Raw genomic sequence first — 17,462 nt, 5'->3', positions numbered from 1 at the left:
ACGTCTCTTTTCTCTCGTTTGGTTCATCATGTCCTGTCAAACTGAAACACGTCGCAATCGCCGTGGTCGTAGTCACATGCAGACGTGAAACAAGGCAGCTGGCACTCGTAGTCGCCGAGGAAATGACGGTAGCAATCGGGGGCACACGGATTGATACACGACGCCTGGAACGTCTCGACGTACGCTTGGCGCTGCCTGGCATCGACAAAGTCGGGCACAGTCGGGTCGTCGAGGGGGTTCCCGCACAACAGAACGGTCCGACTCGTCTGTTGAAGCAAATTCCACGGCGCTTTCGTCATGTGATTCCCCGACACGTCGACGACACTGAGGGATCGCATGCCTTGGAGAGCGTTCGGCAGGGCCGTGATGGCATTGTGGTACAGAAACAACCTGTTCAGGTTCATGTGAGCGAAAACGGTGGTCGGCAGCGACGAAATCGAGACGTTGGTCAGGCACAGCCGCGTTAGGGTTTGCCACGTCGCCGGCACCTCGAACGGCTCGACGAGGGGCAAGTTGGACAACGTCATCGAGACCAACACGCGTGGCAACTGGCCGAGCAACATCGTCGGGACCACGGCCATCGGCATGTTTCGAAACACCACAACGCTCATGAACGGAGGCAACGACGCGTCTGGCCACGACGACGTGTTGGTGAACTTGACGCCGAGGTAGTACAGAGACGGAAACTGGTGCAGCGTTTGATTGCGCAGACCTGTGGGCAAGTCGCATCGGCTGATGAGAATCGCCAGCACGTTCGATCCGAGGTCCGACGCGTGCAGCGCCGTCTCGGCGTCGGCGATCTTTAAAACAGCGCAGTTGACATGCACGTAGCTGCACTGGCATCGCGTATCCCACAATGGCCGGGTGAACAGCACGCAGGACACCGGGCACGCGTCGCGGAACCAAGCGGCATGACCCAGAGACACCAACAAGACGACTCCCCACGTCGCACTGCACGTCATGTACAGTTTGACCCATCCACGCACGCCAAAGTGTTTCATCTTGGACGAGGCCAGGTTGCTTGAGGTCTGCTTTGTCAGACGTCGGCCGCGATGGAGGGCATTTGTGGCCAGCCCGAGGGACGTGACGAGGCGCCACAGCGACACAATCGACCCGAGATGGATCGCACACTTGGCGACCCCGTCCGGAATCGACGTGACCATGTTGTGCCGTGTAAACTGCACGCCACGGACGAGGGCGATGGGATTGCGGGCCATGTTTGGATTGTACACGACGTACCGGACCAACGGGATGAGATATGCCACGATGTGGAGCAGGCTCGACATGACGAAGCTGCACACGCTGGACGTCCAGTTGACCATGATGATCTTGGTCGTCTTGTGGGCTGTCAGGAAGCAAAGCGGCGTCACGATGGCGTGCAGCGCCACAAACACCACGAAGGTCGCCACGGCCGTGTGGTCGACGAGTTGATGCGAGATTGCAAACGCTTCGTACGTCTGGCCCGCGAGCTCGATCAAGTTGTAAGCTACCATAAAGTTGTCGCTTCCAAGCCACGCAAGGGCCTCGTTGAGTCGTCGGTCAAGCCAAGCTAATTTGGCCGGCGATAGCCACTGGAGATGCCGTGTGTTGTTGGCAAGCAGGTTGCGGTTAGTAAGCTTTCGTCTGTTGGTGGGAAAGCAGGTGCGCACGAAAAGGAGGATGTGGAGTCCAGCCAGCGTCAAGTACGCTGCGCTCGTGCCGGGGATGTTGATCACTCGCGTCACTTGTCTCTCCGAGTCATCGAGCTTGTAAATGATGGCGACTTGAACCACCAAATACAGCGCTGACACGACGTGTTTGGTCATTGCATATGCAATGATCCACCGTCCAAGTCGAACGGGTAGGTCCATCTCGGTGAGTTCGACCGCATGGTCCAGCGGGACCACAGCAACTTGCATCCCCACTTGCGAACATACGCCACCTTGGGCGGTATATATAGACATGAACCTCTTATATACGTTTCATTGCATGGCAAGCATGAGCTATTCGTGTCATGCTTCTTTCACTGAGCCACGGTGCGAACCAGGGAAGGATCAAGCCGCCTCGTCCTTCATTTCCGAGGGAGTTTTCGAATCGTTCCAGCCCACGGTCAGCTCCCTATGTCGCGAGCTCTGTGCCTCCACCCTGTTTACAACAGCTTGGCGCGCGCACCATGAAGAGGTTGTGGTGTTGGCGCTTGCACGCGAAGTTGAGGACACTTGCGCCACGGGTGTGGACCTTTTTGGTCGCTTCTTGTGCGACTTCGGAGGACACCACGTTGATCGCACAGTGCGCGACTCTCATGCCGTTGGTATTTTCGTCATGCAGCATAACGAAGCAACACGGACCAGCTCTGCAGTCCTCAGCGTGACAGGACGGACTGCCAGCTCCAGATTCGGTTGCATGGCATCTATGATTTTGAATGCGACAAAAGGATTGGATATTAAAATTACAAATACTACGTAGTATGAATTGTAGACCAATCCTAGTAGAAAAATGGTTCGTGTTTCATCCAATCATAGGCAAGAACTGCATTCCACAGCAAGTCGAGCGCAACGAGATTGATGGCAACGCTGCGGGCAGACCAGGTGGACGCGCTGAAGCATGCAAGACCCGTGCAAGTGGAGACTACGACTTCGAAGCAAGCAATCTCTATCGAGCCGTTCAACTCGAAGGAGTTGGAGGAGGTCGTGTATCTGCATGCTGGAGGTCCCGTGTGGACGCTCGATTGGTTGCACCCTCCGTCTACAAACGCGTCGTACGTTGCCTTAAGCGCGCATCCGACACAAGTCACCGCAGACGGCGACACTGTCACTCCGAACCACGTGTATAACGACCGATACGAGGGCTCGAACGTCGTGCAGATCTGGTCGTGTATTGCAAAATCCAAGGCGTCGACACCCGCTTCGTCCTTGGTGCTTACCATTCCACACAACGGGGGATTTGCGTGGGTGCTCAAGTGGGCTCCCCATGCATGTGCTTCGTTGCCAATAGGTACCGCTCGTTCACGCCTACATCTTGTTCGCTAACGAGTCCATGTTGGCAGGGCTGGGCGTTCTTGCTGTCGCACTGGGCGATGGGTCGCTCCATCTCTACCGCTTTCTCGAGGACCATTCGTACTCCGTCTTGGGCACATACCACGACCCCCAAAGCTCATTCTTGGCAATCTCGTGGTCGCGCACGCACCCGTACATGTTCTTGACGGGACGAGTCGACGGTACGAGTCATTCGGTCGTCGGGCAGCGATCCACCGTCCTCATGGCGCTCTGTTTAGGAGCTATTCACATGTGGAACGTGCAAGACGTCCTCGAAGAAGGTTGCAATCGGTCGACTTCGGTCGCCGTTGCCACGTTCGCCCCGCACTGTCGCTTTGAGGATGGTATAGTGCATGCATCGCTGCCTACAACGGCGCCAACCGCAACACGACGACCATCTCGATGAGTGTGCGTCACTGCCAATTGTCGTAGCCGATTCCATGTCCAAGCAACCTCGGCACCATTGGGGCTGCGGCTGGGTCGCAGTACGGGAGATCGAGTGGAGCCCCCACGACCCGTACGTCTTCTGCTCGATTGGCAACGTACGTGCCCTCTAGCAACATTGTGCAGCGCAGGCGAGAGCTGTCGAGGCGGCGTGTTTCTTCGTCCTGAGCGACTTGTAGGACACAACTCTTCGCATCTGGGACATCCGGGAACCCCGCGCGTGCCTCCGCGCCCACCGCCTCGTCAACTTTACGTTTGGTCTGGGCGCGTTGTGGTTTAACCCCACGACGATATTTATCGCAACAGACCAAGGCGCTATCTTTGGGGTCGATCCGCTGGTACGTTGTCTTTGCTGCACCGAATGGCTCGACTGACGATCTGGAAGACTGGCATGCAGCGCCTCTTGCTGACGCATCCCCACTTGGACAGCCCCGTGTGGTCTTTTACGTCAGCGCGAGTACGTGGCCTTGCTTTTACTGTGCCGGGTAAACTATTGAAATCGTGCTGCGGTCCTCGTAGTGCATTCCTCCAAACATTCCCGTCATGCTGTCGGCGTGTGCGAGTGGAATGATTTTACAATCCCGCCTCGATCGGCTCAGCACCAAGAGGTCGTTGCCGACGGCGATTGTGCAGCTCCAGACATCGCCCACGGCTGCATCGCAACAGCTTCGTATTTCATATGCCAAAGTGACGCGCAAGAGCACCGCGACCAACGGCAAGCGTGTGTTTCCAGACCGATCCCTCGCCATCCATCGCGTGATGTTATCTCCGAGTGGGTCGCACATGCTGTGGGCAGGAGCGACGGGCGTTGTGGCGATCAAGCCGTATGCGTTTGGTGTGCCGCGTTCAAGCACGGGTAAACCCATCGGCCGGCCGCGAAAGTACGACATCAATTCAAAGCAAGGTCGCCGCAAGAAGCCCCTCAAGTACAACAGCGACCAAGACATTCCTGACTTTGACAACGAAGGGTCTGCAGGAACCAGTAGCACGAGCGAAGACGTCGGTGTGGAAGGTTGGCCACGATCGCATGCGCCTTGGCACTTGCTGGAACTAAAGATGTGGTAGATTTATCCGATGGTGACGGAAAAGATGATGCGGCCATTCAATCGGAGGATCATGCCAAGGGCATGAAACGACCTGCCCCCGAACGAGTTGTCGCCACGCGAAAAAAGGCCAAAACGTCGTACGCGGAGCACAGTGGATCAGAGATTGAAGTACCCGACGACAGCAACGATGACGATCACGAAATCGCACCAAACAAGGCGGTTGGGTCCGACGTTCAGCAACCAAAGCCGCGTGAACGAAAGGCACAAACTCTTTCTCCTGCAGTCGTGGTGGTGGTCGATGCATCCGTGAAAAGAAGAGGCCGAGTGAAGAAGGAAGGCGTCGTCGTCCAACCCGCAGGGCAAGGTTCCCTGGACAGCTTTTTCGCCCCCAAGACGCCAAAGGTCCTTTCCCAACCCAAGGTTCTGGCCGATGCGCTTGCAAGGGATGTACCAACCACTAAGAGTTCAACGAATGCGACATCACAAGTTGCCGTCGTTCCTGATGTTTCCGTTAAAATGCGTGGCCGGCCGAAGAAGGAAGCTGGCCAACCGTCTTTGCCCGCAACCTCGCCAGGCAATGAAGGGACCGGGGCCATCGCAGAACCCAGAACAGCCAAGGGAAAACGTGTGGCCAAGAAGCCACCGACTGCTGCGGAGGCCAAAAAGGTCACACAGACACCGTCACAAGTCCATGCACCTGTTGAACGAACCGCCGCCGCTTCGTCGGAGGCCACTGGCGCAAAGAAAAATGCTGATACACCCAACGTACCGGTTAAGAAACGTGGGAGACCTCCGAAGACAGCGATAGCCAAGCATGCTCTGGTCGACTCTGTACCCGCCGCCTCGACCAAAGCGAGAGGCAGACCCAAGGCAGCAAGCCAGGAGTCTCCCGTGGTTGCTGCGCGAAAGGCGCCAGCGACGGCTGCTGGCAAAAAAACGATGGTCCAGACCAAATTGCAACTGGTTAAAGTGGAGACCACTGCTGCGAGTCCAGCGGCGACAACGCCCCAACAAATCGATGGCGCCGGTTCCCGTCCATGTCCGTTGACCGTGGGCCAAGTCGTTCACGTGGCTGCACGAACTTTTCGTGGAATGAACAAGTTGGGGGGCGCGGGGTTTGTGAAGTCTGTAAACGCAGGTACCGCATTCAACTGGTGGAATTTTCCACGACGACAGTCGTCTGACCCGTGCGGATGTAGATGGAACCGTCGACGTCAAGTACGTTTTAGGTGGACAAGAGCGAGGTGTGGCACTGGAGTATGTGTCTGCAGAAGCTCAGGACGCCCCAGATGCAGACTCTTCGAATCGGCGACGTCGAGGGTGACAGTCTTGTTCGTCAACAGCATTTGCCGTCGCAGCTCAACTCGGAATGAATTCAATTGTCCTTGTCAATTTGTTGTGGGCATCGCAAGTCTCTTGATGCGGAGCTGCATGCATGTAGCTTGTCCAAGACAGACCTGCATGAGCAGTTGAAGCAACCCCGTCCAGGTGCTGACGATGCCAGCCATCGTTTCGCAGTTGCAATGTGAACTCGGGCGAAGTCTCAACGGTCATACGATGTGCCAGGAGCGCTCGGAAAGATGGATACTATCGCCTAGGAGACTCCCACGTGGTGCTGAGGATGCTTACAATCGCCAGGAGGGGCAAAAGGTGATCGTTAGGATGGAATTAAGCTCGTGGCTACACTTGAGACGTCCATACCCAAGAGCGCAGGCAGGTCCGATATAAACGTGCCGAGTCTTGTACAAGCATGCAAATGCTGTGGCCGTGCGGTGGAGGTGGCTGATGTCAGGTAAGCATGACACTGCGCAGGACCACGGGGATGCGATGGATTGTGCCGGGAATATGCAGGCATGTGGCAGTTGTTGGTCGGCATGTGGCGCGTACTGCCAATTACGAATGCGGGTGCGAAACTCCATAATACAGATCGCAATGCTGGTTCAATGACTGCATGACCTCCTCAGAGGAAGCCGGCGGGTCAGGGAACGGGATGGCATGCACAACGTCACCATTTCGCCGCACAATGACAATTCGCTGCTGCGAATGGGCCGTGGCATCTGCCGTAGGACAGGACCATGCAGGCAGCCACAGGCCGTCTGGAGGATACGTTGACGACTCGTACATCGAGGGCGAGTCCACCGCGGTCGGGGACGTGGACATTTCGTTCTGTGGTGGCGACTGTCAAAATGGGCACTTGCGACAAGGCCCAGAGGTCGCTCGCGGGAATTCCAGACCCGTGATTGGCGGCATTTTATCCAATCCAATCGCAGTATTTTCCCACCAACAACCCACGGGACTTTGATCCGTTGAACCGAACCAGGTCAACATGACAATGACAATGGAGTGCACGGGGGAATAAGTGGAGGCCGTTCCTCCAACGCGAAGTGCTTCTTTTCCTCGTCCGGTGCTCTCGAACGTAGCAATTCGACTTTGAATGCAGTCCCTGCATGTGCATGCAACTTGTCGGGGTCATGTCCCTCGTAGGCTACGAGCTCGATACTGAACAACGGGGCACCGTGCATTGGCGCTGCTTCTTGACGCTGTGCCATGGAAACAATCTAAAGCTCGTGGACGGCTCGATCTCGTGGCCGGGCGAGGAGGCTTTGGCGCGCCGTTGATGACGCTCTTGATCATTTATCCGGAAAGTATCAGATTTTCGAAAGGGTATAAATTATTGGAGGCGTTGGAGATGGTTGGCGGAGTTGAAGGCGTAAGATCGATCGTGTCCAAGCCAGGGTACCAACCGACGATGAGCAAGTATGCGCTTCCGACGACCGACGAAATGCGGCAGCTGCATGCAGCAGACCAGAGCAGTGTGTTCCAGTCCAACTTCTTCAAGCTCCAGGTTGACCAGCTGCTGGAGGAAGTCACGATTGACTACTCGTCGTTCTCTTCGGTGAATGCAGTGTTGTTTGCGCTGAAAGAGGCATTGGATGCGATTCCAGAGCAACAAGTCACATCCCAGGCGCTCAACATGCCTGGTTTGGTCGTCCACCACCACCACAAGGAAGTTGTGCTTCCGTTTCACCCACCAGCTCGCCTCGACGTCGTCGGGAGCTACTCGTTGCGCCATGGCATCCTCCTCGACCACACCTTCACAATCGACGTTGCGATCCACCTCCCCGACGAATGCTTTGTTCCGAAAGACTTTACCAACTACCGATATCACGACAAGCGAAACATGTACCTTGGCGTCCTCGCGTCGCATCTGCAGACACCACCCAAGGGCAAGACGTCCAAGCAACTGCCGTGGACCGGTGTGTCGGTGGCGCCGTTCGCTGGCGATACATCCAAACCCATCCTGCGCCTCCATCTTCCTCCGATAAAGAAAACGCAAGTCGTGGTGCAGTTGATCCCGGTGGTGTCGTTTCAGTGCAAATTCCCCGTTTCAAAGCTCCATCCAGGCAAGAGCAACCTCCGACATGACCCGCCGCTCGACGCCACGCCCGTGTACAACAACTCAGTGCTTGAAGACATGGCGTTACTCAGCCACTTTCGAGCGCTGCATGCCGTTGCTGCCCAGTCCGAATCGTTTGTCCAGGCATGCATTCTCATCAAAGTGTGGCTGCGACAACGGCAGGCGACGACATGTGCGCCGGACGCGCTCAACGGGTTCCAAGCGACCATGCTGATGCTGTACTTGATTCGATCCGGGAAATTTTCGTATTCGACTCCAGCCGATGCAATGGTGAAGATCTGGCTCCAGTTTGTCGCGACCACGGACTTGGCAACCACCGCGCTAGTCTTTCCCGCGGCGTCTTCCAAAGATATGGATGGTTTAGATGAAGATATCGTTGTGATGCCGACACCAGCGGGCGTTGCTGCCTTCCAACGTGCATTTGACGTTGTATTCCTCGACCCCAGCGGTCGAGTCAACGTCGTCAGTCGTGTCTCCCGGACGGGGTGGCGCGAGCTCCAGTGGTTGGCGCAGCAGTCCATCCAAGTGCTGCCGAAGGCGACGGCGGAAGCCTTTCAATTTATCTTTATCGACCGCCACTCGTTCTGGACTCGGTACGACGAGTACATTTGGGTGCCCGTGTCGACTAGCGTGGTTCAGAATGTGGAGATTCCCGGCGACCTGGCACTGCCCAACGACCTAGAGCGGGTGGTGGCGAAGGCGCTGGGCGACCGCGTCCATCGCATTCGACCAGTGGCCATCAAACCGTCGGCAACGACGTGGGCACTGACGGAAACCCCTCCATCGATTCACAAGGTCGTAATCGGACTTGGTGTGAACCCCGACAATGCTCATCGCATCGTGGACAAAGGGCCGGAAGCAGACAACGCCGTCGATGCCGCGGCCTTTCGCGCGTTCTGGAAGACCAAGGCAGAGCTGCGACGATTCAAAGACGGATCGATTGTGGAAGCGGTCGTGTGGGATGACGTCCCGCCGTCGCAAATTGTGTCGCAAATCGTACACACGATCCTGCCGCTTCATTTTGACGACGCTACCGTCGACGGACGCGCGATTGTGTCGTCCAACCAAACGTGGAACGAAGTCGACTACTCCATCAACCCTCTCCTTCGCACGTGGACAGCACTACAGTCGAAGCTTCGTGACTTGGACGACACAATCCTCCCGTTGAAGGTCGTGGACCTTCAGTTGATTGCTCCGGCGCTGCGCCGCACGGCCGCAGACCCTCCCACACCACATCCCCTCGCCGGCAACTCGGACGTGGCGCCCCCCCAAGGCGCCAAGTTCGTCACGACAACCCTTGAGCCGTACACGGTCGTGATGCAATTTGAAACGAGCTCGTCGTGGCCGACGACTCCCGATGCCGTTGCGAACGCCAAGCTCGGGTTTTACGTCCAAATCGCTCTGGCCCTGGAAAAATTCGGCGCATGCGAAGTTCACGAACACGGCATGGACATCCTCGTGGGAGGCTTCCCCTTTCGCGTCGTGATTGTCACCGAGCGCGAAAAGAACTGGCCCCACTCCCACTTCTACGCGCTGCACTACGGCGCCCTCCACGCAAAGATGATCCACGCCGTCAGCACTCAGCACTCTGCATTCGCCCCAACCGTTCGTTTGTGGATGAAGTGGCTAGATGCCCACTTGGCTACGTCCCTTCTCCCGCTTGAAAGCAGTGAACTCCTCGTGGCGTCTGTGTTTCTGTCGCCTGCGCCCCCTCAGTCTGTGCTCTCGGGTTTTACCCGTGTGCTGCACTTGGTTGCTCGCTTCGACTGGAACACGCAGCCCTTGATCGTGGATCTGCACCAACACTTCACCGAAGATGACCGCCGAGATATCCAAAAGCAATTCACGGCGTCCCGCAGCAGTCCAAGCACCCACCCTGCCTTGTACATTGCGGCATCGTACGAAACAGCGCCCAAGACGTCCTTTTGGACGCGCCACGTGCATGAACCGGTGCTCGCCCAGCGGTTAGTGTCACTGGCAAAGGCTACGTCAGCGCAATGGACGCATTGGCTAGCCCACGGTACGTCGTCTTCGTGATCGAGTATGCAAAACTAAACCCCTCGTTTGGCGTTGAATTCTAGGCGCGGCGCCCCATGGGTGGCAAGCGTGCTTTGCTCACGTGATGGATTACGACGTGGTGTTCCACTTGGCGCATTTGGGCAACAAGGACGTGTTTCCGTCGGCGAAGGGTCGATTTGCAATTCCATTTTACAAAAATCTCAAACAATCCAATCCGTTTGGCCAGCTTTTTGTGGGCCTCCACCCCCTGGAAGACGTTCTCTCGGCGCTCCATGCGCGCTTCGACCACCTGGCCCTCTTCTTTGTCAACCAAGAAGTGGTGGCCGTGCGATGGAAGCCGGCGGCATTTCTTCCCGCCCGCTTCCGCGTGCTCCATGCAACCCATCTATTGGCGCTTTCGTCGGACAACGACGCCAACCACGACAAGCTTGCAGTTCGTGGCATTCCGCAAGTCCTGACGGTGCTACAAGAAATGAAAGCCATGCTGCACGGACTCGTCGACCGCGTCGAGTTGAAGTAGACCCAACACATAGAAATCCAACATCGCCGTATTTACATGTAATCTAACCATGTGCAATATCTTTCCCATGCCAGGCGATTGGGTCGACGCCGCTCTTGGAATTTGGATCGCATCGTGCATGGAGGCGTCCTCCCAGGACAACCAGTTGTCACCATTGAAGCCAGTGCCATGAACAACACGTTGGGTTTCTCGTGCTGAGGGCACTCGTGGCTCCAGCATAACATTGTCGACTGCCCCCTTCTGGATTCGGTGACCAGGGCGAAGCCAACAAAATCCACGACACGAAAGCCGTGCCTGCTCAGCCAACAAAACGGAACTCAGGAAGCGCTCGTCGCCACAACAGGCGCGTCCCTTTGAACCCCTCACTGCTTTGTAGCCGTTGAAATGCATAAAGTTTATATCCCTCCAACGCGCGCTGAAAGTTCGTCGCCCGTGCATCCTCCTCCTGACGGCATGCCACTGTCCATCTAGTTCGAGTCCAAATATATCTCCAGTGTGCAATTGAAGGGCAAAATAGCGAGGGGTATTTTGACTTGTCCCATATCGATCCATGCGAATTTTATATTTTGACTGCATTACAGTCAAAATAATCCGACCTCTCTCGGATTCGAAATTTCAATTTTCGAGCGTGTCGGCGGCCACCTCGCCGCGACAACCAACTCGCCAAAATATCGAACGCCCCCTCGCAATATCGAAGGTGGCAAAGATCTTGAAACGAACCACGATCTCGCGGCTTCATAATCTCTGTGGAGTCAGCACAGCAACGACCAGCGCGACCGCCACGATCGATGACCTACCACGCCCATCCGACCATGGAGCCACAGTCGCCACCAGACTTTATCACCCGCCTCGACGGCCCACACCACCGCGTCCTCACACGGTACGCCGTGTCGTGTACATAGCCCTTTCTCGGTGGTTTCGGCTGACGGTGGGTGTTTGTCGCACGCAGACGCATCTTGCAGCATGCCTCGATCCGTGTCACGGACAGTGATGATTGTTTCCGCTCGATTGTCGCGGATGAAGTCGACATGGCGTTCCCGACGACGCCGACACGGAATACCAAGCGGCCTCGAGACGATCCACCGCCTCTGCGTCCTCGTCACTCAATCAGACTGTCGCCGCGACGAGCAGACCCAGTGGCGAGTTCGTGCGGTCTGTTTTGGGACCAATTTACGGACGATCCCAGTAGCAGTGATGTCGCGATGTCCCTGAAGGCACATGAGGAGGCATGGCAGGCCCTCCAGCGAAGGCAGCAACAGGGTTGACGCGACCACTGCAGTTAGGCTCAAGAGTTATTTAATTAAGTTATGGGAACAACACTGATGGATCGGCTGCGCCAAGGGCACTGTGACGTTTGGTGCAACTACCACATTTCCTAGTGAATGTCGTCAACCTGGTCATGTTGAAGTAAATCGGCTCGCAGATTGCACGCCGTGTGGGCCTTTCTATTTGGATACAGTTGTCCTTGGCTTCATTCAAATTCACGGAGCTCTCCAATCGTGCACACTACACCGGTCCCGTTCCCACGATGGCCACCCTCCATCACCCCCAAGGATTTTGTCGTTCTGTTGTGAAAAGCATGCAAGGGAGACCCGTTTGGTCCATTCCAAAACAATTCCATTGTCATTCCTAGGACCTGCTTGTGTTGGAGGCAGGAGGGACGAGCGCAGGGTAGCGTGGCAAACATGTCGCACTCTGGACGTCGACGCGGCACAGGGATAGAATATATAAATGTTATCGAAGTCGTCAGCACTCTCAACGATTTATTCGGCAATGTCGTCGTTCTCGTCGTCGTTTTCGGCTGCCTGCAGCTTCTCAATGTCTTCCTTCGTCACCAATCCACTTGCCACAAGTCGCTCCTGTTCATACTTGGCGTTGTGCTTGGCGCGTTTGGTGTCGCGGCGAATCTTCTTCTTGGACGGAGGTGGCTTGCCGACCGTTTTCTTGTCGCCTTTGGCTTGGATGAATACCTTCTTCTGGTTCTTGGCCTCCACACGCTTCTTTCTGTGCAGCTTGACCTTCTTCACATTAAAGCGCTGCACCGATGAGTCGTGCTTTGTCATCGTGCTCGCTTCGACCAGATATCCACAGTGATGCCATGCCCAAAATAGGTTCCCGGGAATGGCACACCAACCAATTGGTATTTTCCGTATCCGTACGTGTATCCGGAACCTCGACAATTGACATGAATAATCGATCGCATGAAAATCTGGAAAAAAGATAGCGACTTGAGAAGTTGACCGCGTTTGGCGAGCCACCGCGCTTCGAAACGCGCTCTGCAGCAACCATCGCAGTCTATGGCCTGGTCTACCCGCCTACTGGGCTTGGATCCACAGCGCCCAAGATGCGCGGTGGTTCTAAACACTTTTCAAGCTAATTTGTGCACTTCATGCACTGGTTTTAGACGCATGATTCAACCCCTGACTCCACCGCGTTTCAGTGATAAACCAAATATTCTCGAAGCCCCCGTGCACTACTTCGTGGTGTTCGCCGACATGGCGCAAACCCTTTCACCATAGGATAGCATGCATTGGTAAGTTGTTTGGGCCGAGTGCCAGCTCTCCAAATGTTCGTTCTCCACGGCGACCCCACAAAGTATCACAAATATGGTTGAAGCTCTTCATAACGCAGCTTGAGAATGTCTCGCATAGCAACGTTTAGTTTCCAAGGGTCGCTCACGACCTGGTTCGTGTAAGGCAGAGTGGGCGTGTAAGGTGCCGGGCCGAATTCAGGTGTGATTGTGGTCGTATTGCCCGAATGAATAATGGCGTCCCACCAAGCAAGATGCCGCTCATACGCTTCCTTGTGTTCGGGTGCGCGGAAATCGGTCACTTGCGGGCCTTCAGCATGGCCCACGCGCGCATGGATGTGACGGACACGGGGGAACACGACGCTCTCGAGCATCTCTTGTTGATCCTCCAGCAATGATTCACATGCCACACACCAGTGAGAAAGATCAGCATTGAGTTCGAGGTCGGGGAATTTTTCCAAGTATGGCAGCAGGAGCATCGGGTGGCCATTGAAGCGACTTCGGTGAATCTCGTGCACAATGCGGATCCCTACAAACATTGCATGAGCGAGCGACAAGTACATTGCAGGAATTCGTACCAGTGTCGTTGGAGATCTGCATCGAAAGCTCCAAGAGCTGGCAGTTTTGGTGAAACGTGTAAAAGTCTTTGCCCGTGTGGGTGTTGATGAACAGCGGAGACGCTGCCGCTGCATTGCGTAGATACGATTCCAAGGCCGCCTTGTGTTCGTGGAAGTTGGACACCATCGCTGTCTCCCACTGCTGGGCAATGAGCTCTAATCCAGCATCGCGAATTCGTCGAGTCCACTGGTTTCGCTCGCGAGGATCCAATGGCAATGACATCTCAATCCCGTCGAAGCCAGCGTTTGCCACCTGCGCGATAAAGTCACCTTGGGGGAGATGTGCACTTCCCCAGTGCGGTGCAAACACACGAACTGCGGCATTCTTGGCGGCCGTTGTCGCCACGCTCCTCCGCAACAATCTTGGCATTTCGGATCCCAGTAATGAAAGTGACTGGATAGTAGTACTACTACATCAATTTTTTTGGATCGAGGGAGGTCTATATCTTTAAATTGGCAGGACGAATTGCAAAAGGTAACAGAAAACAATAGACTGGCAGAGAGTGTAGTATTACTAAGCAGTTTTGCCGTTTCCATGAACTTCAACGCTGCACCGCATGAGACCTATGACGTCGGCAGGAGAAGTGGCTTTGAAGACTGAACTCCCCGCGACAATCATATTTGCGCCAGCTTTGGCAGCAACGTCAATGGTGGAAGGACCAAGGCCGCCGTCAACCTCAATGTCCAGCGTGGGGAAGCGTTCACGCAGGAACGACACTTTGGGCATCATGTCGGCCATGAAGGATTGGCCTCCAAAGCCTGGTTCCACAGTCATCACGAGCACCATATCAACCAGTGAGACGAGAGGCAATACACTCTCCACGGCAGTTCCGGGCTTCAGTGCCACGCCAACCTTCATGCCTGTGGTTGCAGTGTGAGACCAAGAAAAACAGGCCTGGGCATACGACGTACCTGCAGCGCGGATTTGACGAATCAGGGCTTCAGGGTCGGACGTCGATTCCAAGTGGAAAGTAAACTGATCGCCACCAGCATCTTTGATGTCGTCGACCCACTTTTCTGGCTCAGACACCATCATGTGCACGTCAAAGAAAGCAGTCGTATGCTTGCGTAAGCTCTTGATCACTGGCGCCCCCCACGTAATGTTGGGCACAAAATGGCCATCCATGACGTCAAGATGGAGGTAGTCCGCACCGGCAGCCACCACCTTTAGCGCTTCGTCCTTCAAGCAGGACAAGTCCGACGCCAGCATCGACGGACCGATCTTACACACGCATGAATGGCACATGATGGAGCACGTCGACGAAGTCGTTCAAATGCGAAATTGTTCACATCGACTAAACCCGCAAAAACGCGTGCTGTAATTAATATCTGTATATTTGTAAACATTCTCAATAAAAATAGCAAACACTTGTCTTCCCTCCTCGTATACAAGGCTTTGTAACGACTTGGTCCGCCTCCCTCCTCTCACACTGTACAGGAGCTAAGAAGTATTTTTGAAATAACTTCAAATTAAACATAATATAGAACATAGATAAGCAAAATTTTAAAGTGCATATATTCTGTGCAATTCGAGGAATACATAACTTGCAATCGCTGCCTGGGGGCATGACTGGCCCAAACCAAACCTGTGTTTCCGCCGCGCTGCCGCCATGTCGACGACAGCCAAGCAGTTGGCCGACTTGAGCCGCAAGATCTTTGAGCGGCTGCCGCAGAACAACATCAAGTCAGGGAACAAGATTATCAGCGCACAGTTGAAGGGTGACAAGGTTGTATCTTGGTTCAACAAGCCGCTCGTGATGGGCATGGGCGGGTACTCGGAATACTACCAAAAGCTCAACCAGTACCGACTCGACACGAACGCGACCCTCAAGCAGCAAGGCCGTGGACCTCCCAAGAAGGGTGCTGGTAAGCGCTCGCAAAAGAAGAAGTAGACATTCAATCGAGATGTACCCTCTTCATCACGCAACAAATGGTTCACAACGCTGCCTCGACGACACCTTCTTTCGTACAGGGCTGGACGAGGAGTCGCGCAAGCGTGTGATCGCTGCATTTTCAGCGCTCGATTCTAACGGTCATTTCCTCAACGCATCGCGTTGCGCGCTACATGGTGTTTGCAACGAAAATGTATTCATGCTCGGCTGTTGACCGCCATGTCGTCAAAATACCCTAGATGTTTCGTGGCCAACATGCTACCACAAGAGACCGATGGCGCAGACCCTGCCAACTTCGTGGATGCACCGGCATGACAACACAACGTCAACGCTCAGGCGCTTCACATGCTTGCAAGCTGCGGAAATATACGTTTCCCCATGTCCAACTGGCTTCAGCGGACGAGACTCGTATTATTCGACACGGGGGTGTGCCGCGCTCTTGACATTTGTTCCCTCCATCCTTCACACGTCGCCATGACGAGTGGCGGCTACGTTGTGATGGCAAGGGAAGGATTCCATCGGAAGTATGGTGTCTTCACTGCTTCGTTCATGCTTTGACATTGAGTTCAGTTCCAGGGCTTGCGCTCGAGATGATACAATGGTCGAAATGGAATCGTCTAGCAGGCAGGGCTTCCCGCAACACGCCGCCAGGATGTGGGTTAGCCAACTCTATTCCCAGCCGTGTTGCGCGACGCGCGTGCAGGTAGTACAATCACGGACGGACCACGGGTGCAAGCGCGCGTCCACCACATCCGCCAGAGGGCCACTCCACCATCAACTTCGCGATTTGAAGCGCAAGGACATTTTGGCCCATGAGGTCGTACGTGTTGATGGCCTAGCGTCGTTCGGCACGAGTTGGAATGTCAACTACGTCGTCGTCCTGGCTTTTGAGGTCATGGCCACGGACGCGGAGCACGAGCCTTCATGCAACGCCACTCTGTACGTAGTAGCGCGGGGGATATGTCATACACAGACATGGTCACCAGGACAACTCGCCAGCAGCATTGTGAGCGCACACTTCAAATGCTTGAGCCGGGCAAAATGAAAAACACCGTGCTGGACTCCTTGGGAATGCCACTGAGAGCCGCTGTGTGGCCTAGCAGGCCGCCACCGCCGGTGTGGACACTGTAGACGGGAAGTACATGCCCATGGTATCATCACACTATGGCGTATACTTTGACGATGGGATATCCCAATTGAAACCCTTGCTCTCGCCTGGGCTCATGACTCGAAGGTTATTTCACGTCGCGAACGAAGTTTGTTGTTTTTCCCCTACCACATGGAGTTGCTCGGTAATATCGTTTTGCCAAGGACCAGTCGTCGTAGCAGAAGTCATCGCCACGAAGGCGCCGCTTCCTCCTTTAGCAACAACACTGCGCAGAATCCTGCAGAGGCAACGGTGCCCTTTGTGCCATGCGCCACGGGGATCCAATCTGCGGACGGCATGGTGGCGTCAAGCCCAACGGGGAATACCAACTCGTTGTGTTGGACCACCTTGCGAAGAACGGTGCCCCTTCCTCGTCAGGTCGAAATGTGCCCCCTCGATGGATTGCTGCTTGAATCGTGGCCACGGGTCTTCGAACTGCGGTAGCTGGAAGTCGTCGAAAAAACAACATGACCCTCTTCCATGGAGTCTGCTTGCAAGTCGAACGATGCGCGGTAACGTTGCGTAAGATGCGAACGCGGCACAGGCATGTACATTGAGTTCAGGTCGAGCGATCCGCCCCCGTCGGTCGTTTGCGTGCGGTCGTTGGAGGCCATCCCGACAGCATCGTGGTGTTTCATTCGAGTTTGTCGAAGTCAACAATGTCTTCACGGCCATGACAACATCGGTCCCCGTGATTCCAAACGGCTTGATGATGCCTTCACATCTTGGTGGGTTCTCTCGCAGTCAAGTCGCCTCGAGCCCTCTCAAGGAGATATCAACACGTTCCCCGCGATGATAGCGGCACACGTCCACGA

At 55.2% G+C, this 17,462-nt stretch overlaps 8 protein-coding genes across 8 annotated transcripts; 5 read left to right on the top strand and 3 right to left on the bottom strand.

The window, feature by feature from the left end:
* Window positions 1-2: 2 nt before the first annotated feature.
* On the top strand, window positions 3-1,915 carry H310_08044 (hypothetical protein). Its single transcript, XM_008873646.1, has one exon. It carries the CDS (start codon window positions 1,053-1,055, stop codon window positions 1,551-1,553), a length of 501 nt encoding a protein of 166 aa, XP_008871868.1. The 5' UTR covers window positions 3-1,052; the 3' UTR covers window positions 1,554-1,915.
* A 608-nt stretch (window positions 1,916-2,523) lies between these two features.
* H310_08043 (hypothetical protein) lies at window positions 2,524-5,896 on the top strand. Its single transcript, XM_008873645.1, has 9 exons — window positions 2,524-2,973; window positions 3,026-3,196; window positions 3,254-3,358; window positions 3,447-3,556; window positions 3,638-3,796; window positions 3,844-3,915; window positions 3,978-4,470; window positions 4,524-5,642; window positions 5,704-5,896. The coding sequence occupies exons 1-9, from the start codon at window positions 2,544-2,546 to the stop codon at window positions 5,826-5,828; spliced, it is 2,784 nt and encodes a 927-aa protein (XP_008871867.1). The 5' UTR covers window positions 2,524-2,543; the 3' UTR covers window positions 5,829-5,896.
* A 1,297-nt stretch (window positions 5,897-7,193) lies between these two features.
* On the top strand, window positions 7,194-10,529 carry H310_08042 (hypothetical protein; the record flags this gene model as incomplete). Its single annotated transcript, XM_008873644.1, has 2 exons — window positions 7,194-9,942; window positions 10,004-10,529. The coding sequence occupies 2 exons, from the start codon at window positions 7,194-7,196 to the stop codon at window positions 10,459-10,461; spliced, it is 3,207 nt and encodes a 1,068-aa protein (XP_008871866.1). The 3' UTR covers window positions 10,462-10,529.
* A 562-nt stretch (window positions 10,530-11,091) lies between these two features.
* On the top strand, window positions 11,092-11,825 carry H310_08041 (hypothetical protein). The gene is made up of 2 exons (XM_008873643.1): window positions 11,092-11,341; window positions 11,411-11,825. Exons 1-2 carry the CDS (start codon window positions 11,250-11,252, stop codon window positions 11,724-11,726), a joined length of 408 nt encoding a protein of 135 aa, XP_008871865.1. The 5' UTR covers window positions 11,092-11,249; the 3' UTR covers window positions 11,727-11,825.
* A 310-nt stretch (window positions 11,826-12,135) lies between these two features.
* Window positions 12,136-12,573, bottom strand: H310_08040 (hypothetical protein). The gene has a single exon (XM_008873642.1). It carries the CDS (start codon window positions 12,522-12,524, stop codon window positions 12,225-12,227), a length of 300 nt encoding a protein of 99 aa, XP_008871864.1. The 5' UTR covers window positions 12,525-12,573; the 3' UTR covers window positions 12,136-12,224.
* Window positions 12,574-12,947: 374 nt separating this feature from the next.
* On the bottom strand, window positions 12,948-13,990 carry H310_08039 (hypothetical protein). Its single transcript, XM_008873641.1, has 2 exons — window positions 13,570-13,990; window positions 12,948-13,520 (listed from the first exon to the last, which is right to left on the bottom strand). Exons 1-2 carry the CDS (start codon window positions 13,976-13,978, stop codon window positions 13,060-13,062), a joined length of 870 nt encoding a protein of 289 aa, XP_008871863.1. The 5' UTR covers window positions 13,979-13,990; the 3' UTR covers window positions 12,948-13,059.
* A 112-nt stretch (window positions 13,991-14,102) lies between these two features.
* Window positions 14,103-14,975, bottom strand: H310_08038 (ribulose-phosphate 3-epimerase). The gene is made up of 2 exons (XM_008873640.1): window positions 14,521-14,975; window positions 14,103-14,469 (listed from the first exon to the last, which is right to left on the bottom strand). The coding sequence occupies exons 1-2, from the start codon at window positions 14,852-14,854 to the stop codon at window positions 14,123-14,125; spliced, it is 681 nt and encodes a 226-aa protein (XP_008871862.1). The 5' UTR covers window positions 14,855-14,975; the 3' UTR covers window positions 14,103-14,122.
* Window positions 14,976-15,189: 214 nt separating this feature from the next.
* H310_08037 (hypothetical protein) lies at window positions 15,190-15,706 on the top strand. The gene has a single exon (XM_008873639.1). It carries the CDS (start codon window positions 15,219-15,221, stop codon window positions 15,498-15,500), a length of 282 nt encoding a protein of 93 aa, XP_008871861.1. The 5' UTR covers window positions 15,190-15,218; the 3' UTR covers window positions 15,501-15,706.
* Window positions 15,707-17,462: the final 1,756 nt, after the last annotated feature.

Source organism: Aphanomyces invadans, assembly GCF_000520115.1.
Source record: "Aphanomyces invadans strain NJM9701 unplaced genomic scaffold supercont1.16, whole genome shotgun sequence".
In the NCBI taxonomy this organism is placed as follows: domain Eukaryota; phylum Oomycota; class Saprolegniomycetes; order Saprolegniales; family Verrucalvaceae; genus Aphanomyces; species Aphanomyces invadans.
The sequence above is the reverse complement of the archived record's forward strand: the minus strand, read 5'-3'. Positions and strand labels throughout refer to the sequence as shown.

Excerpts from the sequence above, each read along its gene's own strand:
- H310_08040 (XM_008873642.1), bottom strand. The coding sequence starts at position 12,524 with ATGACAAAGCACGACTCATCGGTGCAGCGCTTTAATGTGAAGAAGGTC.
- H310_08039 (XM_008873641.1), bottom strand. The coding sequence starts at position 13,978 with ATGCCAAGATTGTTGCGGAGGAGCGTGGCGACAACGGCCGCCAAGAAT. Across the intron at positions 13,521-13,569 it reads GCAGATCTCCAACGACACTG|GGATCCGCATTGTGCACGAG; the intron begins GTACGAATTCCT and ends CAATGTTTGTAG.
- H310_08043 (XM_008873645.1), top strand. The coding sequence starts at position 2,544 with ATGGCAACGCTGCGGGCAGACCAGGTGGACGCGCTGAAGCATGCAAGA. Across the intron at positions 3,197-3,253 it reads CTTGACGGGACGAGTCGACG|GAGCTATTCACATGTGGAAC; the intron begins GTACGAGTCATT and ends CGCTCTGTTTAG. Across the intron at positions 3,359-3,446 it reads GCACTGTCGCTTTGAGGATG|CCGATTCCATGTCCAAGCAA; the intron begins GTATAGTGCATG and ends CAATTGTCGTAG.
- H310_08037 (XM_008873639.1), top strand. The coding sequence starts at position 15,219 with ATGTCGACGACAGCCAAGCAGTTGGCCGACTTGAGCCGCAAGATCTTT.
- H310_08038 (XM_008873640.1), bottom strand. The coding sequence starts at position 14,854 with ATGTGCCATTCATGCGTGTGTAAGATCGGTCCGTCGATGCTGGCGTCG. Across the intron at positions 14,470-14,520 it reads TCGTCAAATCCGCGCTGCAG|GCATGAAGGTTGGCGTGGCA; the intron begins GTACGTCGTATG and ends CTGCAACCACAG.
- H310_08041 (XM_008873643.1), top strand. The coding sequence starts at position 11,250 with ATGACCTACCACGCCCATCCGACCATGGAGCCACAGTCGCCACCAGAC. Across the intron at positions 11,342-11,410 it reads CACCACCGCGTCCTCACACG|ACGCATCTTGCAGCATGCCT; the intron begins GTACGCCGTGTC and ends TGTCGCACGCAG.
- H310_08044 (XM_008873646.1), top strand. The coding sequence starts at position 1,053 with ATGGAGGGCATTTGTGGCCAGCCCGAGGGACGTGACGAGGCGCCACAG.